Source organism: Nanorana parkeri, unplaced genomic scaffold (genome assembly GCF_000935625.1).
Source record: "Nanorana parkeri isolate BGI_ZX_2015 unplaced genomic scaffold, ASM93562v1 scaffold1734, whole genome shotgun sequence".
Classification (NCBI taxonomy): Eukaryota; Metazoa; Chordata; class Amphibia; order Anura; family Dicroglossidae; genus Nanorana; species Nanorana parkeri.
The window spans coordinates 124,120-146,417 of NW_017308002.1; the positions used below are offsets into that span (position 1 = coordinate 124,120).

Here is a 22,298-nt window from a genome sequence, read left to right on the forward strand (position 1 = left end):
GGGATTGCAGGAAGTTGATGAGTAACAGGAACATGCTGGATGTGTGTAAAATACATTTACACATTTTTAGAGGAGTGTCATACTGCATTAAATTGTGATTTCTATATCTGTCTGGAGTTCATTAATTTTAAATAAACTATAGTGATTACGGATTAATTTGATTTTATTGTCTTTTTAAAGTTTTTTTTTACTTTTAAAATGACTTTTTATCTGTATACTGTATATATTTATATGTATGTAACAATCTTTGTTTAGCAACAAATGATTTCCAGAGTATTGTGTTAGTTAAAGGGAAAGCACTGCAGCTTGCTTACCTGTTGTCTTTAATGTTAAAACTTTAGAGCAATCTGAAAAGAGAGAAGTCGCTGTGATAAGTCACTTAGCTATAGGTGTTACGTAAAGCTTGAGCTACAGAATTCTGTTAACAACACATCATTTACAACAAATACTAAGCAGTCTCTGGACAATATATGAAAACATAATACAAAATAATATTAACTGCCAGTATTTTGTATTAACAACATGTGACAAAAATAAATGTATTTTTGATTCCCAGCCATAAAAAGTAGTGAATGAAAACGTGTATAATATGTCCCTTTTATACAAAATACTATTTAACACAGGACATGGCTGTGAGGCCTATATATATACAGGGTTATTCACAAAAGGGTGAGGAGTTTGGAGAAGTGAACAATCTAGGACAACATAGCTGAACTACAAAGTGAGCTGAATTGGAGAATTTTTCCAGTTCAGCTATGTTGTCCTAGATTGTTCCCTTCTCTTCCCTTCTCCAAACTCTTCACCCTTCTGTGAATAACCCCGATAATCTTTTATCTTTACCTTTATGCCTCTGATTTTCCTTTTCTAAATGTCAGCAAATGAGATGTGTTATCTGGTATTATTGGATTGATTTATTTTATTTGCAGTGTTTTATTTAACAATAATATCTCTATTTAGTTTCTAATAAAAAAAATAGAAGAAATTGATTTTATTTCACTTTTTTATTCCAAAATTTGTGTCTCTTTGCATCACTAATTTGTACTAATTTTTTTAGGTGAAGATAAGGAACACAAAAAGCCAGAAGGAGTGAAGAAATATAAACCTCCCAAGCACAGCCGGACTGGTAATGTCAATAATCGTGGGCTACCATACACAACTTTGGCCAGTGGATTACAGTTAGACATGTGCGATTCCTTTCGGAAAGATTTGTTATTCGGACAAATTTTTTCGTTATATCCAAATCTTCGAATGAAAAAGAATCCGAATTTCCGATGATGATAATTTTGGACGAAATTTATTAGCGGTAGTATGTATGAACTTTCATTGCGGCAAAGTGACATTAGACAAAAGGGAAAAAAATGACTTTTTTTTTTTTTTTTTTACAGTCCACAGAAAAAATAAAAATAAAAGCGTGAGGTTCCCCTCCCGATTCATACCAGGCCCTTTAGGTCCAAATCCCAAAACTAATTGACTTTCGGACCCGAATCCTGCAAAACGTAATAACGAAAAATCCAAATGAAACAATTTTTTTGCCGGTGCACATGTCTAATTACAGTTCCTGCACCAGTAGCTGGACAATTATAAAAATATAAATAATATATATAGAGGGAATTATATGTTTGTTTGCTATTAATAAGCAATAGGTGTGTGATTTTCAAGTTTAAATTTGTAAGTAGCAGGAAGAAGCATTCACTATGCTGCTTTGAGAAATACAAATAGCTTTTTTTCAGCCTATAGAGTTTTATTTTGTTCATTTATGTTCAGTACTTAAAAACATGAAATATTGCATATTCGCTAATTGCAGCCACCAGGTGGCGCTGTAAGCCCCCTCTCCCCTGTACTTATAAAATCTACCAGAACACATAAAGGCAGTGCTGGGCTTTTTAGAACACTAAGCACGCTTTGCAAGCACAGTGTCATGCGGATACCCTGTAATAAATGTGTATTTTATTTCAATTAAGATTTTATACAAATACTCAAAGCTGAAATAAAATGCATGACTTTATCAATTTGTAAACTTAAAGATCGACCAAAACCATCATAGCTTCAGTCGAGATCAGGGGTAGCCAAACTCCGGCCCTCCAGCTGTGGTGAAACTACAAATCCCATGATGCATCTCTCTCTGGGAGTCATGTCTGTGAGAATCTTGCAATGCCTCATGGGATTTGTAGTTCCACCACAGCTGGAGGGCCGGAGTTTGGCTACCCCTGCTCTAGATTGTCCAGAGCCTATTCTCAAGACTCCAGGAAGATAATAAGAGTGATATAACAGAAATGTCATTTTCTATGAGATATCTGCTAAGGGTTAAAGGGGAACTATGGGGTCAGGGCTTTTCCCCATAGTTCTCCTTAGGGTAACCGGAGGACACAAACTAGCATCCTCCCGTTACCCTAAGCTCAGTAACGCGGTATACTGAGACGCCGGAGCGGATCCCGACATCGATGTCGAGATCCGCCCAGCTGCGTGAGTGACAGCTGGCTCTGCCTATCTAGAGGCAGAGCCAGCTGTACTCGCCCCCTCCCCCGTCCGTTCCACCAGTCAGCGCTGGCGGATCGGAGCGGGGAGGGGGGAATCCAGCCCCTCCCCTGTCACGGCAGAGAGCTGTGACAGGATCGAGAGGTGAGCGAACGCCGGTATATGTTCGCTCACCTCCCGATCTACTGAGCCAACCTGTGACAGTCTCAGTGTCACCGGTCGGCTAGAACTATGAGGTGAGTGAGAAGCACTCACCTCATAGTTCTCCTTTAATACTTTTAATGGGATACAGATACTGCAAGTTTCCTCATTAGAACACAGAAAATGCACCAGGCGGCCCTCCTATTCAGGGATCAGTATGGAAAGGAAATTGGGAAACAAAAAGCTTTTTTTTTTTCAAAACAGGAAAAGGTAGAAAACTGCAACATTGCAAGTGTGTTAAAATCCTTGCACTGTACACTGATCACCCAGAGGGGATTGTTCTTTCTCTACACAAGTGGAGTCACACTTTAAAGTCTTATAATTCATGGATCTCTATGACAAGGTTATTCTTTTTAGATCCTGTTGGCAGCCATGTTTAAACTCTTCTAATGCTGATCTCAAATATGACAGTCGGAATTATATTGGTTGCAATGGGCCACGCAGTCATTTTGCTCCCCGGGTGCTGCGATGAATGAGGCCCAGCACTGAGTGACCAATGTTTTCTCTGTATTCCAGGTATGCACAGTTCTCACTTGTGGGAATTCCTCCGTGACCTTCTCCTGTCACCTGAGGACAATAATGGCACCTTGGACTGGGAGGACCAGGAGAAGGGCATCTTCCGGGTGGTGAAGTCTGAAGGTCTGGCACAGCTGTGGGGTCAGAGGAAGCGCAACAACAGGATGAATTATGAAAAGCTCAGCCGGGCTTTGAGGTGAGCATCAGCTCTATGGTGCAGCATGGTGAGAGAAGTCAGAGGGGGTTCTACCCTAAACCAAACTTCCCATTTTGTCTGATGGACTTGACCTTTCCAGCAAGTGCACTTATGGTGTCTTGGGGGTCTAGTGTTAAAGCCCGTCCAAAGCTAAACTTATCCTGGTGACCACTGTCACTGAGAAAGGGATGAAGAAATCCAAAATGTTTGCATTGTCACTGGGACAGGAGGTGAGGAGAAATCTGCTAATGGGGACACCTGTTCTGGTGACAACTGCATAAGAGAATATTTGATCCTTTCTTTTGGAGAGATTTCCATTCACTTCCTTTGGTGGGACAGAAATTTAGGGGAAATATCCCCAACCAGAACCAGCCAGGGATAAAAACACAACGGATGTTGCACCAAATAGCTTTGCAAACCCAGATGTTAAAATTGAACTCTAAATAATAACTAAAGGCTAAATACATAAGTAGGAGTAATTGCCTGACAATTACTTGGGTGCTGCAAGTATGCCCCCTACAGGCCTGAGAAAGAAGTGCTGGTGACCACTGATACACCTTTATTGTATTCACAGGCACTACTACAAGACCGGCATCCTGGAGCGGGTGGACAGGCGGCTGGTATACAAGTTTGGCAAGAAAGCCTATGGTTGGCACTGACCTGACATGGAGTGCTCTGAACAATGGCCGCTGTGGCACAAACATGTAGATTCCATGAATCGAATTCCTACTCTTCACAGGCAGAAGGGTGGACTTAGTCATTCCACCAGTATTATAACGACTTTCAAGCTCAAGCTTTTCAAGCTCAGTAGAACAGGGGGATGGTGGGAATAATTTGTAGTTTTGCAGACCTTGTTCTCCCCCAAGGACTCAAAGCGGTGGACAGAACAATACTAACACAGTACTATAAAAGGCTTGGGTTTAAAAAAAGGGGGGAGTGGTTTCTTCAATGTTGTTGTCACAATGTTGGAGTCCAAAGAAGATCTGGACAAGACATGAGTTCAGTCTAAAGATTCCTGAATGTTAATGTAGAGTTAGAATGGCAATTTTGTAAGGGGCAGCACTCCCATCCACATATCATGATGTTGACAGTAACTAACACAGCTCAGTATTACAGGTTCCAAGAGGTATTAAGAAGATACTGTGTCCCACAGTTCCAAGAGACATTAAGAAGATAATGAACCCCATAATTCCAAGAGATATTGAGAAGATAAGGAGCTCCACAGTTCCAAGAGGTATTAAGAAGATAAGTAGCCCCACAATTCTAAGAGATATTGAGAAGATAAGTAGCCCCACAGTTCCAAGAGGTATTAAGAAGATAAGTAGCCCCACAATTCCAAGAGATATTGAGAAGATAAGTAGCCCCACAGTTCCAAGAGGTATTAAGAAGATAAGTAGCCCCACAATTCTAAGAGATATTGAGAAGATAAGTAGCCCCACAGTTCCAAGAGGTATTAAGAAGATAAGGAGCCCCACAGCAAAAGAATCCAAGATACATTTATAATTTCTTATAAAAGGGAATACACAAGGCAACACATTTTGGTGGGTCCATCGTCAAGGTTCAATCTGCCTGCTTTATGTATGTATACTGGGCTCGAGGTAAAAGTAGATAAGATCCTCTGGAAGTTGGAATGTTTTGTACTTTAGAAGCATCTTATCTACTTTTACTTTGAGTCCATACTTGCATAAAATGAATACACTGAGCCCTGATGAAGGGGGACACTTGGATCGCTCACAGACCATTAGCTTGTCTCTTCTGTTTCATGTGGGGCTCCTTATCTTTCAGTGTGGGGCTCCTTATCTCCTTGGTCTACACCTGAGGCCCTTCATAGGAGCCATCTAACTGGAGGCACTTGACTTCTTTCAAGACTTCTATAACACACCATAGTTTGAAATTTGGTATCCAGTGCCCTTCATATATGTTTCCTATTTTGGTTTGTCTGGCAGGTGAATATAGCCAGTTCTCAATATTGTCCCTGTTCATTTTTTGGTATGCTGTATTCCTACATCTCCCCACTCTGGGTCCACACACCTATGGCCGAACTACCAGCAGAGTAAGGTGACAGCTTGCTTACTCTCCCAGCAATCAAATAGGTGTGCTGACACAGATTCGGAATTATAAATCCAGCCCTGGATCTGTATATTGGTAGATCTCGGTGAGTGACTTCAAAAGAACAAAAGCCAAATAAAACCAGGCCGCTGGCATTTTCCTAAGAAGGATAGCAACGGCAGCCTACTTAATTGTTCCAATAAGGTTTCCTTTTGCTGCCTTTGCTTACCAACTGAACCATTGATAAAGCAAACTACACAAGTGAGAAGTCTAGTTCCAAGGCACTGAGGTTGAATCTATTATGGTTTGTTGCAAGTGATGCCACTGCCCAGTAACATGTTTGCAGCTTATAATCAGAGGATGGCAGCTTCCTTTAATGCTTCTCGCACAGGTGTCTTGCTTATTGCCAAACACCCTGTAATGGGGATATAAGCAGAACCCACACTGACCAATCATGAATCAGCTTTTTCAGGTCAGACTTGATGGCTCTGGGTTGGTATTGGCCATCGCTGCTTTTTGCACTGCCCTATGAAATCTCTTCTTTTCTGTAATGTGATTTGTGTTATTTAAACCCAGTGTGCGTGTTCTGTGGCTCTTTACAAAGGTAAGAAATCAAAGTTTAATTTTCAGTCACCAGCAAAACACTGAGCAACAGAAAGTCCTAGATTGGTTCATTTAATATCTGTTTGTTATCGGTATGCTTAATGAATTCTTTAAAAAGATCCAGTCACAGCTGAGAGCAAGAAACTGAATATTCAGTCTTAATTTATTGTAAGTTTGCAGACTCATCTAGAAAAGATTTATATTCGACCTTTATTTAAAGCTCAACTCCGGGCGCAAAACTTTAATTGAAATATATTACTCAATAGCCACAGATCATATAAAGCCATTTATTTATTGTACCAAACTCAGATATTACCTTGTTAATGAAGTGATGACATCATTACTGTGTTGGTACTAGTCTGTGCAGGGAGCAGAGCTGTGGAAGGATCCAGCAGGCCCCACCTACTACAGACTGCCTGCAGAAAACTACAGGAGGGGACGGAGACAAGACCAGTCACCCTGCACAAGGGTGACAGCAGTGAGCGGTCTTTATTACAGGAGGCGGCTAGGGTTGCCACCTGTCCGGGATTCACCCGGACAGACCGGGTTTTGAATGCTGTGTCCGGGTTTCATGGGAGCTGAAATCCAGACAAAAGAGGTCAGGCAGACAGGGGCAACCAAAATTAACATAGGGGCTATTGGCCCCCCACTGAAAATAGTCTCTACTGTGATATTTACATGTGAATACGCCACAACTCATTCTCCAAAATGTTGTGCGTCGCTAGTGTTTAGGTTTCGCTGGAAGAAGAGGTGGCAACCCTAGAGGCAACCATAGAGGGGGCAGAGACAAGACCAGTCACCCTGCACAAAGAGAGAGAGCAGCAGTGATCGGTCTTTACTACAGGAGGGGGCGGAGACAAGACCAGTCACCCTGCACAAGCAAAGAGAGAGCAGCAGTGAGCGGTCTTTATTACAAGAGGGGGCAGAGACAAGACCAGTCACCTTGCACAAGGAGAGAGAGCAGCAGTGACCGGTCTTTATTACAGGAGGGGGCGGAGACAAGACCAGTCACCCTGCACAAAGAGAGAGCAGCAGTGACCGGTCTTTATTACAGGAAGCTCCAAGTCTCACAGCGGATCACTTCCAGATCTGGAAGAAATACACAAAGCTCACCAAGATTCAAAAAAGAATGAACATGGCTCTTGTATTTAGACAATATTTGCTGATCCTAGAGGCGGAGGAGGTCTGACAGCTGCTGCCCTGTCATTTGCCAGAACTCCATCTGATAGCACAGGCTGTCTTCCAGCTCATAGGTTACTATAACCATATCAAACACAGAACCCTGTAAATGTTTACATTCCCCTTAACTCCTGGGCTCTGCTATATGCTACTGTTAGGCACACTCAGGAGACGGCATGTGTTGTCAGCATGAGGTCAGGTAGTGGCAACTCTCAGACTTTGAGTGACCCCTCACCTCTGACTCATGGGGCCTAGAACCATCAACAGGCAGAGTATGCTAGGCTTATGAATCTTTCATAGATAACGTGTGCATTTAAGGCTGAATATTGATATTGTATGACTGGGTCTCGTTATAGAATTGTGTACACACAGTGCATTTTACATCCTTCAAACATGGGGACTAAAGCCAAACACAGATGTTCACTATCCCTAAGAAACTTGAAAGTAAAATGCAGGTTCTTTACAATATATTGATACTGGGGGGAATTTATCAAACCTGGAGCAGACAAAATCTGGAGCAGCTAAGCATGGCAACCAATCAGCTTCTCTTTCATTTTCCAATCTCAACTGAGCAAACTGCAGGGAGATGCTGATTGGTTGCCATTGGTAACTGCTCCAGATTCTCTCTGCTCCAGTTGTGATAAATCCCCCCCGCTGTATATAACTGCCGTACAAGTCATTTTATAATTTAATGTTAATAAAAGTTATTATATTTCAGCCTTTTCTATAGTCATTTGTCTTTTTATTGTAATCAAGATTGTTTGAACAGTATTTGTAGATAATTGTTTTCCTCAGAGGTCAGTTTTAACTTTTTTTTTCCAATAAAAGTTTTATTGAGTTTAACAGTGCAAGTACACACAGATATGTTATAATGCCAACTGATGCCTGTGGTTAGCAGGACATCCATATACAACTGGAGAGATAAAACATAAAACGTATCACAGTTATGGAAAGGCACAGGATTGGTTCATAGGGAGTAGCATCCAAACCCATCTCAGCTGTTATCGTGTAAATTCGGTCATATCCTAGGCGGTAAAGGGCTGTGGAGGGGATTATCTGATATGATTCGCTGCTTAGTCTGCAGGGGGTTTGTAACCCGTGTAGAGGCGGGATGTAGGTGAGTCGAAGTATTTATCAATCCACGGAGACCAAATTGCCTCAAATTTGTGCATAGTGTTCTCGAATTGTGCTGTGCGTTTTTCTTGGGCCATAATCCAGTGGACATGTGTAATTACATGTGATACGTTAAGGGACGTCCAAAGCCAGTTTATTACAGAGGACAGGATGTGGAGAGAGAGTCTGAAGGCTTTTTTGGGGAGACCTGTCGGTTTGCAATTGAGTAATGCAAAAGTCGGGTCTTTAGTCAACGACTCCGAGACCAGCAGTTTTAACTAATTAGTTACATGAAGTCTGACTCTTCAGCTAGAAAGTCAGGGTTCAGAGGTCATCTGAAGATTGAGAACTACTGCCCTGTCAATTGCCTGACCTCTGCACAGTGGGCCATACAAACTGGATACATCTGAAAAGTGTTCACAATGTCCAGCCAATCAAATTCTCTCATTGATGTTTCTATGCCAATTTCAAAAATGAAAGGAAGAATTTGATGGGCTTCCAGAGGCAACGCAAACATTTAAGTTTCAATAGAATTGTATACATAATCCCTAATATATTTATCAAAAAATTTATTGTTCAACCATTCATTGCCATAGAATGAACCACTGTAGCTGAATGTTATATAAATCTGTTTGTGCTTTTAATTCATATCACCAATCCCGTATAAGTCACGTGCTCAGATACAGACGTAAACAGCATTTTGACTATACTGTATATAAAATGAGAATATACAGAAAGCCAAATAAGCCACTAGATTGAAAGCTCTCACGACCAGGGCCCTCCTAGCCCTATTGGGCTGAAACTGTATTATAACTGTGCTGTCTTTCTCCATTTTGCAAAGCGCTGCGCAAACTGACGGCGCTATATAAATCCTGTATAATAATAGTAATAATAATTACATTTTCAGACAATTCTTATTTATCCACAAATGGCACCACTTGAATGTGTGGCAATCCTGACGATGTTACCTGTGCTGCAATCTACTGCATCTATTTGAACTATCAGGTCATTTTAGAGAACCATAAGCCCTTGTAGCTTAAAGTGACATTAAAGTCAAAGATATTTTTCCCTCCCCCCAATGTTAATGTCAGCACTTACCTTAAATGATGTCTCTTAATCCGATCTTCTTTCCTGTCGTTTTCATCTGTCCCTCCGGCGGTGCGGCGGTTCTCCGATCCAGCGCTGACTCCTCTCTGCTTGCTGGCACTTCCTGTCCCACGGTGTCTGCATGCGGGTGCACGCCGTCCATAGACTTACCTTGTGTCTCTCCTCGTCTCACGGCCGAAAATATGAACTGCGCATGCGCCCGGCCGCCCCAAGATGCTTTGCGACCGCCCGAGAATTTTCACATTTTCGGACGGGAGCGCGCAGGGAAGACACAGGTAAGTTTAGACCGCTTTTTTTTTTTTTTACACTTTTTGCATATATCTACTGCTTGCTAGCCATAGATATATGCAAAAACACCGGAGGGTTTAATAACCCTTTAAGGGACCCCCAAGCCTCCACTTTATTGGGCAGGTTCTCTTAAAAAATGTTGCATCGGCTGTTAAAATTGTTAGACCCGTTTTGTCAGTGCAGACAATTATATACTTTAAAGTGGAGCTTTACCCATATCTTAAAAATAACAACAAAGACACCTTTAGAAATGTTTAGTAATGACAATCTACAATCACAAAAACTTTGTATTCTTTGCACATCTTATTTCTCTTTTCTTCCCCAGTCTTCTCACCGTGGTCATGTTTACTAAGGGCAGATTACTAGCTCTTCCTTTACTTCCTGAAAATTGGCACATGTGACTAGGACATGTGATCATGCACATCATCTCAGGGGAGTAAAATTACTTCCCTGAGATGAGATTTACCAGCAATGCTCTGCTGATGTAACCTTCCCAGGATGCATTGCTTTGGCAAACTGAAGTCATTTTGCACTTTCATTGCGAGTGTAAGTATTTCATAATCACAGCATTTTACACCTGACATGTCTATGTCATTATTAAGCATCATGCATAGAGGGAGGCATTGGTAGAATTTGATTTTTGAGTGTAAAGGTCCGCTTTCAATATCAAATTTGAGATTGGTGGCTTTGTAATGTACACAATATGCAGAAGAAAAAAAGATTGCATTTTATTTCTGATTAACAACAACAAACAATCAAACAGATAATAAATGACAGCAATACATCTTTAAACTGGCCATAGACTTTCAGATTGAGTCAGCTGATCCAAGTCAGGCTTGACTGTAGGCATTTATGAATCTGGCTGTTCAGCACCCCTGCTAAACATCATATGGTTGGCGGGGGCATTATGATTACATATATGAGCAGATGCAGTCATCAGGTCAACGTGTTTTCCATCTCACATGAAAAATGTCAGAGTGGATACCAATCAGGTAGTAAAAACACTGAACAATTACTGACAAAGTCTAAACTTCCCTTGTCTGTTATTAGTCCCATCTTGGACATCTTCAAAGGCCCAACTGCACAACAAGATATTTTTAAATAGTGTGGGGAAGCTGTGGAACCCATGTGAGGTTTAAAAAACCGAGTCCCCATTTGGGAGATTTCCTGTCACTTCCTGCTGTGTCTGACACTCACCAACTGGACAGGAATTAAGGCCAAATCCCACTCATGGGCATACAGACAACAATAAAATCCTCATGTAAAAGTCTAACGAAAGCTCCAGACCAAAAGTCAAAGAAGTTCAATTATTTTAGTATTCTTGTTTGCTCATATAAAGAGGATAAAGAAAATCCAACATGTTTTGGGGGGGTTCAGGCACTCCCCCTGCATCAGGGATTATGAATGCTGTCACTGGACTCAATAGGGTGCTTTTAGTATTTGTATGTGTATAATAAAGAGGAGTATTGCTAGTATGTGACCTGCTGATAATGCAAATACTGTTCTTTATTATATGCATACAAGTACTAAAAGCACCCCATTGAGTTCAGTTACATAATTTATAAGCCCTGGGGAAGGAGGGGTGTATGACCCCTGAAACACATTGGCTGTTCCATATTGTCTTGCTATGACCAAACACTAATATTAAAACATTTTGGATTCTTAGATCTTTGGTCTGGTGTTCTCATGAGACTTAGGATCCCCTAAATAAGGGGCAACTTTATTTTCTTGAGAGCAGCCACACGGAAGCTACAGCACCCCATATGGTCTCAAATTACTTCCTTCAACTATGAACTACAGATAAGCTGAATCCAGCAACTCCAATGTGCATGTTCTGAACTAGAATTTTCCTAGACAAGAAGAAGACCCAACTGGGACACAAACAGCCCTAAAGACCTGACAGAGGTTCTAAACCTTCTCCACGCTATCCAAAACTGAAAACAACAATTAGCTGGTGGTTGGTTTATGGATCCAATGGATGCGTTTTGGGCCAGAGCTCCAGAGCCAGAAAATCTTATTTTATATCTGCTGAAAAAAAAACATTTGACTTCGTTATGAAACTGTAGAAACATTGAGACTTCAGTAAGACAATGAGAACGTATCCCTTCCTTCCTCCGCCTGTATAGGTGTCCTGTCCCCTACTGTGTCTTGGGGGACACATGACGAGTGTAATTATGAAGGGGTTCCTACAACAAAAGGAAAAAAAATACATTATTATGATCTAAACATTGGTGGTTTGCTACTCTCAGTCACTACAGGTACTCCACAGTTCTGGGTGTTTAAATACCTGCTCCTCCCATGGTACGCTCGGCCAGTTTTAGCTGTGATTTACTGACCACTGTATGTAGCACTTACAAAATCAATAAGAGAATTTAAAGTATATATTGATAATCCGTATTTTTATGTGTAGATACCGATCACTAGTGCACCCTGGAGTCCTGCAGTATGCGGTTTTCAACTTTACTAGATAGTTCTCAGTCGGGAAGGTCCCAGGACTTCCCACAATGCCTCAACACTCAGGGCACATTGCATTTATGGATGTGCTGGGAGCTTGAGCTGGCTCAGCTCCTCTTCCCCTCACCTCCCTACATACCCTTCTGTGTAGTAGTAGTAGGGGAAAGATCAAAGGGGAATACTATAAGGTGTTGGTTGAGTCAGGGGCGTCCCAAGGCCGGGTGTCACCCGGAGCGGATACTTGGTGACACCCTGCCGTGACGTCATGGTGCATGCGTGTGACGTCAGCGCAATGATACCTGCCGGCGGCCATCTTGGTGATGGACGCCGGCAGAGAGAGGAGACTTTCACCCAGCAGGATAAGGTATGCCGCCGGGTCCCCTCCTCTCTGTCGGGCTTCCAGTCCATGACCGAATGTCTGACTTTTCAGAGGGGGCGACACCAAAACGACTCCTCCATTGGTGTCACCCAAGTGCGGGACGCACCCCCTTGTGATGCCACTGACTCGAGTGACATCTTTGAGTCTGCTGACAATAAATACAAGATGGTGGCCACCAGCAGTAGCCTCTGGGCTATTAGATATCTCCACCAGGTGAATAACATGCATAAAATAAGTTAATTCACATGTAATCTTATGGGAAGAGTTTTAGTCAAGTGAATGGTCTGGTCACAGGGTCTCTTTAAAGTCAATGCCATCCAAAGTTTTAGAGGGGCCCAGCTATTAATATTTTGGAAGAACATTGTGCTCTATTGTGGGCTCCATTCATTATTTCTTTCAGATGCCAAGCTCTGTCATCACCCCTCAGTAATGGCATTTATTACACTTGGGTAAACTCTGCATTGCTGACCTACCTTTTTTCCACTTGCTGCATTGTACTCATCCAGAAGGGCCTGAATCCGGGAGCCGTAGTCTGGGTCAATGTCGCTGAAGTTTTTCACCTGAGAAGTAACAGAAACAGAGAAGGATCAGGATTTCAAGGATCAGTCCAACCAAAGCAGTTAAAGCGGACCTTTACACTCAAAAATCTAATTCTACCAATGCCTCCCTCTATGTATGATGATTAATAATAACAGACTTGTCAGGTGTAAAATGCTGTGATTGTGAAATACTTGCACTTGCAGAGAATTCACTTCCTGCTATGAAAGGGCAGAATTACCTCAGTTTGCCAAAGCGATGCACACTGGGATTGCCAGAGCATTGCTGGGCAATCTCACCTCAGGGAAAGGCATTTTCCTCCCCTGAGATGATGTGCATGGTCACATGTCTGTCACATGTGCCAGAAATCCAGGAAGTAATAGGAGAGCTAGTACCTGCCCTTAGTAAACATGGCCACTGTCAGAAGGCTGGAGAAGAAAGGGAAATAAGGTATGCAAAGATTACAAAGCCTTTATCTATAATTATGTGTTTGTAGCTTGTCACTACTAAACATTTCTGGTGTGTTTGTTGTTATTTTAGAGATATGGGTAACGGTCCGCTTTAATTTCAATCTTCAGCAATCTAAATCACCTACAGTGTCTTGCATATCTTGGAGATTCCACAGGAGAGATTTCTGGGCTGAGTTCTCAAGTCTGCATACCAGCTGCGTCCATCCCTGTTGGGCTGTTATTTGCTTTATATTATTAATTTATGGGTATGAACACCGAGGAACACCACTCTTGGAGAAGGAAGAATGAGACCCCTAGGCTAGGTGGGTGGGAGCAGATATGGGAATTATGACAAGAGATCTTCCTACTGAAGCCTCCAAGAGGTGTAAGAAGGCAGCAATTGCTTCATCCTACCAGACTCCACTTATAACTAAATCACCCTTTATTCCTGATAGGTGGTTTGTCAGTTTGAGTTATTATAAAGCCACTACATGGGCAAATCTCAATAAAGCAATCAAGGCAGAATGCAAATAGTTGAAAGAGCTGAATGAAATTAGACTTCATGCTCCAGGGATTTGAAGTTGGGTGCAGGGCAGATCCATCGTTAGACACAGTGAGCATTTGCCTACAGGCAGGTTTTCATCATCATCTTCATCAGTAGAACTACAAATCACGTCATATAAGCTTATTTGCACATTGTCCTAATAAACTTGGGTAGTTTGGGGTCAGTAAACATGTTCAGTGTATTAGAGATAATTTAGCTGAGGGGGGGGGGGGGGGGGTTTGTTTTGTGTGCCACAAACTCCAATGATGGGCAATGGACCTGTGTATTAGACACGTGTGCTTCCCTTATTTCCGAATCAAATTCATATGAATTTTCAGAAATTTGGACATTCAGACACATTCGAGTTTCCGAATCCCAATGCATCCGAATGTGTCCGAATCCGAATTTGCGTTTCCAAATTTCGGATCCTGTCCGAATTTCGTTAAAAAAATAAACTGAATCGGGCATGTGACTTTTCTGGCCAATCAGATGTGTTTTTCGATTTAATGCATCCGAATGGGTCTGAATAAGAATTTTGGTTACGGCGACATGGGACTCATATACAGTATATACATATAATAATAAAGCTGAGGCTTAATGTTATATGTATATGGCTCCCAAACCCAAATGGCATTCAGGAGCTCCTGAATGCAATTCTGAAATTTGGATCCTAAATGCCATGCGGGTCTGGGAGATTCAGCTTTAGTATTAATATCTGTATATGGTTTTCTGTGGTATTCACAACGAATATTTGTAAACTCATCCGAAGCTAAATAAAATTCGGATTTCGTCCAAAATCCGCAAACCCAAACTAATTTGAATTTTGGATCCGAATCCTGAATCCCCAAATAACGAAATATCTGAACCGAACCAAATTTTTCCGCAGCTAACATGTCTACTGTTTATATATAATCTTTAATTCACCAATAAACATTAAATACAGGGCACTCTCATGACATTTGTTTTTTAAAGGGAGAGCAAATTGGTTGCTATTTTTTTTTAGAATGTCTCTCTTTAAGATCGTTGGGTAGATCATGTGACTTACCGCTCTCTGTTGAATGAAGAGCTGGGCATCCTGTAGGTGACCGGCGATATTCTCACACAGTCTCTGGCGCTCTTCTGGGCTCAGGGTTTTTCTGTAGAAATCTCTCACCTAAAACCAAACATGGGGGTCACTCATGACGATGTGTCATTCTGGTATTGGAATTAGTGTCGTCATATGTACAATAAAGGTGACGTTGCATATATTTTTCAGTTTCCCAATTTGTAATTGGGAACTTTCATTCGTTATATAAACATTGCACACAGTATTTGCTGCACAATGAGCCGGGGGTCTTCTGGCAGGGGGTGATCAGCATCTGATACACCATCTTTAATATGTGCAAAAGTCTATCAAATTCATATTTTTAGGGGGAAAAAATACTAAAAGGAATGTTAGTGCATGCAAATACATAATACTAAACAATAACATCACGATAACATAAATAATATTAATACAAATAATAATAATAATAATACAAATAATAATAATACAAATAATACAAATAATGATAATAATAATGATAATAATACTACAAATATGAATACATAATAATAATAATATAATATCCAAGGGTGCATCAGGTAAAGAGATACAAAACATGTCAAAAATGTTACACAAAAACTGTGCCCACCCATGAAATGGCAAAAAACTTGTCTTAATCTTTGGTCCACCTGCCGATATCCACTGTGCTGGTCCTGGGCTCCCACAAGGGACAGCGAGTCCAGGTTACCTGACAGTTGCAGGGGAGGGAGGGCATATGCACTTCCACTCCATACAAGCATGCAGAAGCCAACAGTTGGCTGAACATACAACAAAGCCATGCAGCAGCTGTGATCTTGGTATAACCACCTTAGTACTGGATGCTTATTTACGTACATCAGTACTGAAGTGGTTAAAATTCACAACATGGGTACTGAAATTGCAGCTCCTCTCCCTTTATTTTCTACGGTAGCAGAATCTTGGCAGCCTGCCAGCCTTCTAATATAAACAAATATCAGGTGCTGTAAGCTTTTATCAACCCATATCTGAGGATCAGTTGCTCCACAATATCTGCAGCTAGGGAGGTCAGTGAGGAGTTGTTGTAAAGCTCTTTTACTGCGTATTAGGAATATGTAAATACTTCAATGTCCATTGTCTGGACACAGGGTCACTGTAATGGCATATGAGTGTACTTTGAATATGTAAAAATTTGAATATCCATTGTCTTGGCACAGGTTCACTGTCATGACATATGAGTGTACGTTGAGTATGTAAATACTTTCATATCCATTGTCTGGACACAGGTTCACTGTAATGGCATATGAGTGTACGTTGAGTTTAGTTGGTTTTGGTATGCTAATAAAACATACATTTTCCTATTTATATTGGTAGAATGGCTCATTCTTTGTTAGGATTCTTCTGTACCCTCTTTTAGATACATCCACCATGGCACCCCAGTCTAAACACATACGCCATACAAACTTTCATATATTTTTATGTGGTTTTTTTATGATACTATTATCAATTTTTTTATGATCAATACAGTAGCATCCCAATTTTCTATGTAAGTTCAGATCATCTCAAAACTTGGTTCCCATCCATTACCTGGGTTACGTTATCCTCCACACAGCTGTCATGGCGGTCGACATCTCCAGAAGATAAGAAAGTGCTTTCCTTGTGCTTGGGCGACTCTCGTGGAGATGTAAAGCTGTTCGGATAATAGTTTGGCAAGTGGCCTATGGAAACAGTGAGATATTATAGGAGTTATATACATGCCAATGAATCACAAAAATGAAGACCTGTTGGTGCCTCTGCTCTCCCTTGGCTTGTCATAGCTGAACGGGACTGAATCAGGAACAAATCGGTCTGCTCCTTTGTGTGCTTCATGTATCAGTTATGATGATGATGATGCCATACTGCGGCCTGCGGGTGGACACAGACATTGCCATTGACTACCACTGACTTCTAATGATATAATGATGGACGGGCACAGATAATTCTGGGTACACACAGAAGACTGCTGCCCCAAAGGGGGAAGGCTGCATGTCTCCTCCCCAGCACCAACCTAGGCAACGGTCCTTGCCTGACTGCTGAACACATCACACATGTAGAAAAGTGGTCCAATATGGTGGGATCACCGGAACCTGCAAGCTCCTTTATGAAGGGTCGAGCCAAACAGTAATCATCACAAGTTTGTATTATTGTGTTTCACATCGGGCTTACTCTTAAAGTCCAAATAATTCTGGGTGTTTGGTTGACACTTCACCATAACCCCTAATTTATAAGACCAACTGCAACAAGCCTATGTGTCTGGTTGGGTTTGCAGTCTCTTGTCTCTGAGCTGCACCACGTCTCCCTCTCACTTTGTCTGAGATGTGAGATGGAGTCTACATTGAAAAAGATAGGAGAGAAGCTCAAACTCCTATTAATAATAGGCAATGTTTCACTAATAAAGCTGACTTGCTTCAGTGAGGCTGCTTATATAAAGCGGAACACCCCCAAAAGAAGGGGGGGGATCTTCAGAAAAGTCCAACTATACAAGAAGCGGTAAGAGCGCCGCACTGATAGTCAATATCTGAGTCCACAGTGATGTTTTATTAAATAATCAGTAGAAAAAATTCCAACACTTTTCCGGGGGTTCAGACACCCCACGCCCCTTCATCAGGGCCACAACACAAGAAATAAAAAATACAAAATGTTTATATATACAGTATATATGTAGCGCTCACCCCCCCATTTCCAACTGCCCCATTAGCATTAACCACCCTCTTCCTGTGCCCATGAATTGAGGTCCGCTCCAGTTGTGGAATGCTGGTTAAACAGTTTATTCACTTCTAATTAGGGAGAAAGGGTATAGGATCTATAGGATCTAGGTGCACCGGCCTCCTTAGCTCCAGACTTACAGGATTCTATTCTTCTATTCTATTCTACACCTTTATGAAAGAACACTGACCCCCACTCCGAAGTCCATGAAATCCTAGGCACTTCACACTGATCCTGGTTTTTCCATCTTTCAGGCATTCTCTTGGCACTAGGCCTCCCAGGAAGCCTCTCTTCCAGCCATTCAGCCAATGCCCACCCCCAGGCTTCTGGCTAACCTGGGGGCAGGCCGAACAGGACCCAACCTTAGTCCATGGCTGGTCCAGGCAAGCGAGAGAGCACATGGCAGCTCCCACCCATATATGTATACTTTGTCAGCAGGCACCACTGGCTACAAGAAGCCCAGTAACTGGCTGCTGCCCTGTACAGACATTACAGTGTCACCCATTGGCTGTCCCACAATGTGACAGAGTCTCACTCCACCCTAGGGGGTACAGACAAGGTTGGACACCTGGGATTAACCATGTGCTGGCTGCTACAAATTCAGCCAGGCTGCCTACAGCCCTGGCTATCACTAAATGTATAGTAAGCACTTCACAAAAGGTGATGGGTGCTACATATACTGTATATATATATATATATATATACACACACCATATATGCATGTTATATTCTATATTTCTATATATATTTATTTGTTGTAGCCCTGATGAAGGGAGGGTGTCTGGACCCCCAAAACACTTTTGGCTTCCTTCTGCTGATTATTTAATAAAACATCACTTTGTACTCTTCCACCATTAGCTAACTTCCTTTGCTCTCTGCCTCTTCTGACTGTTATCAGCTCTCTCTAAGGACTACAGATCACCCATGTTATGGAGATGAGGAAAAGGGAAATTGTTCTGTAGTCCTACCACACTTTCTGTTCCAAGGTGACAGTGTTGCACCTTCATTCAGTACAGTGAGTGTTGTCCCCCTAGGACAGCAAGTGGTATACTGGCGGGATCACCAGGTAAAAATAAAAAGGAAAAAAGACCCCAAGACATTTTTCTTTTCGGTTAGATACAATGTAAGTGTTAATACAGCCGTTTTGCTTCATGGCTCGGCATCTGTATAGCTTGTCCCATGGTTGCCAGGATGCAGAAGTTGATTGGTAGGCGAGAAGGGGTCTTGTTTTCAGCTGCAGTCACCCTTTATGGGGAGGAATGTGGCTAGGAGCGGGTGCAGATGTATGAGAAGCAGATGATATGATTGTGCACACATATAACACAGCATGTGACACTGAGGAATAGCCCTGTGCTGTGCGCTCTGAATACCAGGAGTCTTATGACTATTATACAATCTCTGAATAAAGGACATGAAGGAAAAATACCAGAGGGGGCCTGTGTTCAAATTCCATCTCTCAGGACAAATCTTACCAAAACAAGTTCCAAAACACTTAAAGGGTACCTCTCACCAAATAAAATACCTGTGTAAAAAGCTTATGATGGATGCTGCCATCCTCTAAAACCATGGATGCCTAAAAAAAAATGTTGGCGATCTAGAAAGGAATTGCTATGCCTGGCCTCATTCATCTAACCGCCAGGTACGTGTGCACAAATATATAGCTCTGCAATCATTTAATATTTATTAGATGCATTTTGTAAATGCAAACAATGCGAGTACCTGAATCTAAACTAGTATCAACCTCTTGCAGTCTTGGTACAGCAGGGCCAGAGTGTGAGAGGAAGCAGCAGCACAAGGAACCAATCAGTTCATGTGCTGATAAAAAGCAAGCTGATAGGTGGAGAGAGCAGAGTGACAGAGATGAGCTCATCCTTGTGCTACCACTCCTTTCAATGTCCAGTCACAGGCGGGGACTGGTTCAGAATGTCCTGGGCTCAGAGGAAGCTAATTGAATGTTGCTGGCTATCAAACTAAGCAGCAGCAAAAAAAAGAACTGCCAGGGAGCCGCTGTCACAGCAGAATGGACGAATGGTGAGGAGAGAGAGAGCCGGCGACTGTCAGATCCTGGATGAGCGGCTCTCTCTCTCATCACAGCTCGGCCATGCTGCTGTCACAGCGGCTCCCTCCTCCGCCCCGCCTGCCGGCTGCAACGCTTCACTTCTCCTCGGATCCACACTGCCTCAGTCCATACAGATGGGGGAGAGCATCGGGGATCCAGAGGAGGAGCTGCAGGCTGTGCCGACCTACTTCTCAGTGCCGTGCTGAGCTATGGCTGCCCCCCACACCTGCGCCCGAGGTGGGATCCTCAGTCGCCTCGCCCTCACTACGGCCCTGCACCCACAGATATAAGAAAAAACAATATTGTACGGTAGCGGTGCTCTTACTTGGCTGGGCGAACATGCACATTGGACCGTCCCTCTGGTAGTGACAGACATTGGCTGTCCGAGGACAGTTAACTGGGATGTGCAAATAATTGGGCCCCAAGCGGTACCTGTGCGTGTCCGGGTAGGAGAACAGACGGCCCTGCAAACCATAAAAAGACGTTGAATGATCAAACAAGTCAAGATGAAACAAAGAAAGTACGACAGGGTCTATTTATAAAATATTCGTAGACATCGTCCAGAGAAACTGCCATGTACATTCATTCAGTGTGAATGGGGAAAAAAATTACTGTTGTTAGTATATTTATTTCCAGGTTGAATGTAATATCAGGAAAATACCACAATATGGCCACTAGATGGAGCTTAGGAATGTAGGAAATACGTATATTTATTTTCTATGATCCTGGGCTCCATCTAGTGGCCATAATGTGGTATTTTCCTGATTCGCTTCAATCTTAGGAAGGAATTACATTCAACCTGGAAAGAAAATATACTAACAACATTCGTTTTTGCCCCCATTCACACAGAACAAATATACATGCAGTTTTACAGGAGGAATGACTCTGTAATTATCAATGCACTTCAAAGGGTAGGAGACAACTTATTTTTTGAGAAATTTGACTGTTATAGAAGTCTTGGAATGTCAGAGGGCTACATTCACCAAATGTCCTGCAATTAGAACTGCTTGTGATGCCCCATAGCACCTTTGTGTCATTTTTCACCTTGCATTTGACTCTTATGTGTTGCTATAAGGCTACATGTACAATTCTTCTTCAGTCATTTCGACAAACGAAACAGAAGCCTGTATAAAGGAACCGTGATCAGCTTAGTGTTAATGACTAACATGTGTGAATGTTTTATAGACCTCTCTGTTTATATTTGACAATAATATCCTACACGGATGCAGTCGTATGCGCTCATTCCACATATAAAACCTGCTTCCTGATAGACCCTTTTGGTAAATGTACCAACAAAGGAGTATTGTTATAGATGTTTAATAAGGGCAAAAATATCTGCCAGAAATCTTGTGAGCATAAGCAGGGGTTATGAAGATGAGGAGGAAGAGTTATGGAGAGGAGGAGGATGGGTTATGGAGATGAGGCATGGGGTTGTGGAGAATAGGAGGAGGGGTTTTAGAGATCAGGGGGAGTGGTTATGAAGATAAAGAGGAGGTGGGAGATGGGGAGAGGTATGTGTTCTTTGCGATCCACCAGAAATGAAGTAGGCAGGGCTGACACCATATACTTAGGAATTCAGAGCTGTGTTGTCATGTCAAAGAGGAAGTTAGGAGCTCACGGTCTTTCTGGCACATCAACAGTTATTGCTCTGTAATTGCAGTGTGTTCAAAAGGATAAAAAGGATAAACATTTCCATGTGTTCCAGAGATGTACTAAATATGTGTATATTTTGCCTTGACATAGGCTTTTTAAGTGACATTAAACCCTCAGATTTTTTAGCATAAACCAATACTGTAATGTGCGCCTTACTGTAATCCATGGTAGCTTCACTTCTCTTTGCTGCTCTTCCTTTTAAATCCTCATGTCTTCTCATGCTGGGGGAGAACTTCCCTTTGCAGCTGAGTGCCTCTTCCTGTAGTGCTGGCTCAGGTTGTGAACCTTCACACAGACACCATGTATCCATTCCAGAGAACGCAGTCTGCTGCAAAACAGAAGTTCTGCCCCGGATTGAGAACAGATACAGATTTAAAAGGAAGAGCAGCAAAGAGAAGGGAAACAACCATGGATTACAGTAAGGCGCACATTACAGTATTGGTTTATGTTAAAAAATCTGAAGGTTTAATGTCACTTTAATATTTTAATACCATTTGGATTGTAAGTTCTCCTCTACTGTCTTGTAACTGTACTGTATCCCTTTACTCCCTTTTATATTGTACAGCGCTCCGCAAACTGTTGGCAAATAAAAGTCCTGTATAATAATAATAATAATAATAATAATAATAAAAATAATAATAATAATAATAATAATGTCCTGTATAATAATAATGTCCTGTATAATAATAATAATAATAATAAAAGTAATAAT

The 22,298-nt window shown here is 41.9% G+C and overlaps 2 protein-coding genes across 2 annotated transcripts in view; one reads left to right on the forward strand and one right to left on the reverse strand.

The window, feature by feature from the left end:
* ELF5 (E74 like ETS transcription factor 5) overlaps positions 1 to 4,195 on the forward strand; it is a 28,106-nt gene extending 23,911 nt beyond the window's left edge. The window contains 2 exon segments of the mRNA XM_018571328.1: positions 3,154 to 3,388; positions 3,963 to 4,195. Coding sequence (XP_018426830.1) covers positions 3,154 to 3,388; positions 3,963 to 4,047 — 320 coding nt within the window. The 3' untranslated portion in view covers positions 4,048 to 4,195.
* A 7,628-nt stretch (positions 4,196 to 11,823) lies between these two features.
* The window catches only part of LOC108799466 (catalase-like), a 32,294-nt gene continuing 21,819 nt past the window's right edge, over positions 11,824 to 22,298 (reverse strand). The window contains exons 9-13 of the mRNA XM_018571327.1: positions 20,259 to 20,397; positions 16,717 to 16,847; positions 15,136 to 15,243; positions 13,034 to 13,120; positions 11,824 to 11,913 (exon numbers count right to left, since the gene is read on the reverse strand). Coding sequence (XP_018426829.1) covers positions 11,866 to 11,913; positions 13,034 to 13,120; positions 15,136 to 15,243; positions 16,717 to 16,847; positions 20,259 to 20,397 — 513 coding nt within the window. The 3' untranslated portion in view covers positions 11,824 to 11,865. The remainder of the gene's footprint in view (positions 11,914 to 13,033; positions 13,121 to 15,135; positions 15,244 to 16,716; positions 16,848 to 20,258; positions 20,398 to 22,298) is intronic.